This window comes from Chelon labrosus (assembly GCF_963514085.1).
Source record: "Chelon labrosus genome assembly, chromosome: 12".
Classification (NCBI taxonomy): domain Eukaryota; kingdom Metazoa; phylum Chordata; class Actinopteri; order Mugiliformes; family Mugilidae; genus Chelon; species Chelon labrosus.
In genome coordinates, this window is record NC_140345.1 from 14,312,566 (window position 1) to 14,315,365 (window position 2,800).

Consider the following 2,800-nt stretch of genomic DNA (forward strand, 5'->3'; position numbering starts at 1 on the left):
GACTGGCATGAACCACACTGAGAGAACAGGAGATCATGTAGCTGACTTTACTGATGTTGGCAGTTCACATGCAAACTCTCTTTGTCTTTGCTTCTCAGCCAGACGCCATGGTGTTCTTTATCCAGGACACGTAGTTGCAAACCTTTGTGTACACCCCAGGCTTCTTTCTCTGAGCGCAGCCGTGCCCCCAAGACACGACTCCCTGGAGCTCTCCGTCACACATCATGGGACCCCCGGAGTCGCCCTGAGGTTAAAAGAGGAAGGGTTATTTCTTAGCTCGTAAATCATTTAAGGATTTCACGTTACAGCAGCTATCATCTGTACATCACCTGGCAGGAGTCCTTCTCTCCCTCAAGATATCCAGCACAGATCATGTTTTCAGTGATTTGGAAAGGATATGCGTTAAAGCAGGTGTCGTCGCTCAGGAGAGGGGCCTCCAGACACTGCAGCTTAGCTGGGTACCTCGCTGTGAAGACACAGTACGCATCAGTGTCTTCAAACATGTCGGATTTGACATTTGAGCGCGGCTTTTTGGAGAACTCTCACACAAACTCACAGCCCTCGTCGCTGGGACGGATGCTTCCCCACCCGGAGATCTGGCACATGGTCCCGTCCCTGGCGCACGCTGAAGGCAGCGCGGCAGGACGCACCCAGCTGTTCAGAGTGGCAGGTTCACTCAGTTTGATCAGCATGATGTCGCTGTCCTGTGTGCGGGAGTCGTAGTCGGGGTGGCGGATAAACTCGGCGGACATGATGTACTGTTCGGTTCCCTCGGGTTCCCAGATGTCGTGCTCTCCCAGTCGAACCTCTACGTTTGACCTGAAAGAATCAAACCCAACCTTCAAAGACGGACACTTTGCTGGAGTGTCTGTCTGGACACTGGAGAAAGAGAAAAGCTGCTCTTACTTCGATCTGCAGTGTGCAGCAGAGAGCACCCACTGATCAGACAGAAGAGTGCCACCACAGTAATTGTACCCCGTGAAGAGTGACACTTGGTAGGGCACTGAGTTTTTCGGGCACTCATACCCTCCTACGATCTTGTCATCTCTGTCCAGGGCAGCTGTAGATAAATAAAAAAATAATAATAATAATCAGTGTATTGCCAGCCATCATTTATCTCTAGCACCGTTCCCCATCGACAATAAAATTCAGTATTATACCTGCTCCTGCAAAGAGTGTCAGGAAAAGGAAAAGCCTCATGCCTCCTGTCTGTCTCACTGCCACATGAATGTGCCCTCATTCTCTTAGTGTCAGGTATTTGAGTCCTCTTATCTCCTTTTTCTCAAGGCCCACTATAGTCAGAGGTACACGTCAAACCCTAAACATGTGTTGCATTTCCCCACTGATACTGAGCTTAACGAAAACCGATCACACCCCTCCACTCCATGTTTATACCCTTTATTTTATGTTTGTTTTTGTCATAAAACAACTGTAATTGCAATATTCTTTCTTTCTTTTTTTATTGTGTGTTTTTTTTTTTTTCTTCTGTCATACGATCACATGCTGGACGTGACATGAGCTGCCTTCAAATGACCTCAAAGATGCTCTAGGGTCATTTTGTCAGCACACAAAGTGTAAGTACATGTTTTTTTTTTTTTTAATGTTCTTCTTGCTCTTATCAGCAAGCTTTTACTTGGAAAATGCGTGCTGCAGCTGTGAAGCAATCCGTAATATGTTTTCCATAATCATAGATGTGGACAGATCAGTAACCTATGATGTTTTTAGTATATAACAGTAAATGTGGTGAAATGCCACTTGACACCTTGACATTATCACTGGATGCACAAATTTGTTACACAGACACCTGCGTTAAATGACTCATATGCAAAGCAGTGGAATCTTTAAGCAGAGGAACGCATGGTTTATCTATCTCTCGGGTGATTGTTAAACGCTGATGAAGTGCTATGGGGTAGATATACCACGCAGTTCAAGGCTCCATTACTCATGTATAAGCAGAGGTGTTTATCAGCACCAGACAGGAAAACATTTGAACACGAGGGTACGTTTGCCCGAACCCTGTGATTATACACTTACGGTTAAAATATAACGCATTCCCGTCCAGCACAGGCAAGTTCTCCTCCACGCTCATCGCTATGAGGCATGAGGCTGCTTCACACCTCCTCGAACCTACATATCATTTCTCAAATTCCTTGATTGCAAAGAATGTGCCTGGCACATTTGCGTAAAAGGTCCTGTGTGCGTTCTCTTGTGCTCGTTTAGCTGACACAGATCTGGATTCAACCGAGGCCTCATGTGTTTTCATTACATTCTCAGCCAGAAACGCGGGGCTGCGGGATATTGCAGCAACCTTCAGTGGTGGCGTTTATTAGAGGAAACTTAATAACCAAAAACATTTAAAACGTGCAACAAATGCAACTAGCTAATTGGTCAAAGGTGGAAAGCCCCTTGTCAGCCTCACATATGACACCCACATGCACATGTTTGGTTGTTGCACATCTGCAAAACAGAATCCAGATTCAATCGGCCGGTTAAAGGAGAGGTTTCTTTTAAAAACATCGCGGCTGTCTCTGCAACCTAAAACTGCCACAGACTTCCAAATATTTCCAACAACTCAGCATTTGTTTTTTTTCCTCAACATTTTCTTGTTTAACCATTGGTTACAATATATGGGAAAAAAATTCCTTTCACCATATGGCGGCCTCTGCTTCACCAGTTCTGCTTCCTCAAATCCGTCTCCGCTGAACCTCAAAATACTCTCAGACAAACAGAGAGAGCACTGAGTCAATCTGTCTTTTGCCTTGCCAGACTTGTTTTCTGTCAGACAGAGCTGATTATTCAT

The 2,800-nt window shown here is 45.4% G+C and overlaps 1 protein-coding gene across 1 annotated transcript; it reads right to left on the reverse strand.

Moving 5' to 3' along the window:
* On the reverse strand, positions 1–2,800 carry LOC311496523 (trypsin-like; the record flags this gene model as incomplete). The annotated part of the gene is made up of 5 exons (XM_084556410.1): positions 1–244; positions 330–466; positions 557–819; positions 907–1,060; positions 2,650–2,800. The coding sequence occupies 5 exons, from the start codon at positions 2,798–2,800 to the stop codon at positions 95–97; spliced, it is 855 nt and encodes a 284-aa protein (XP_084412536.1). The 3' UTR covers positions 1–94.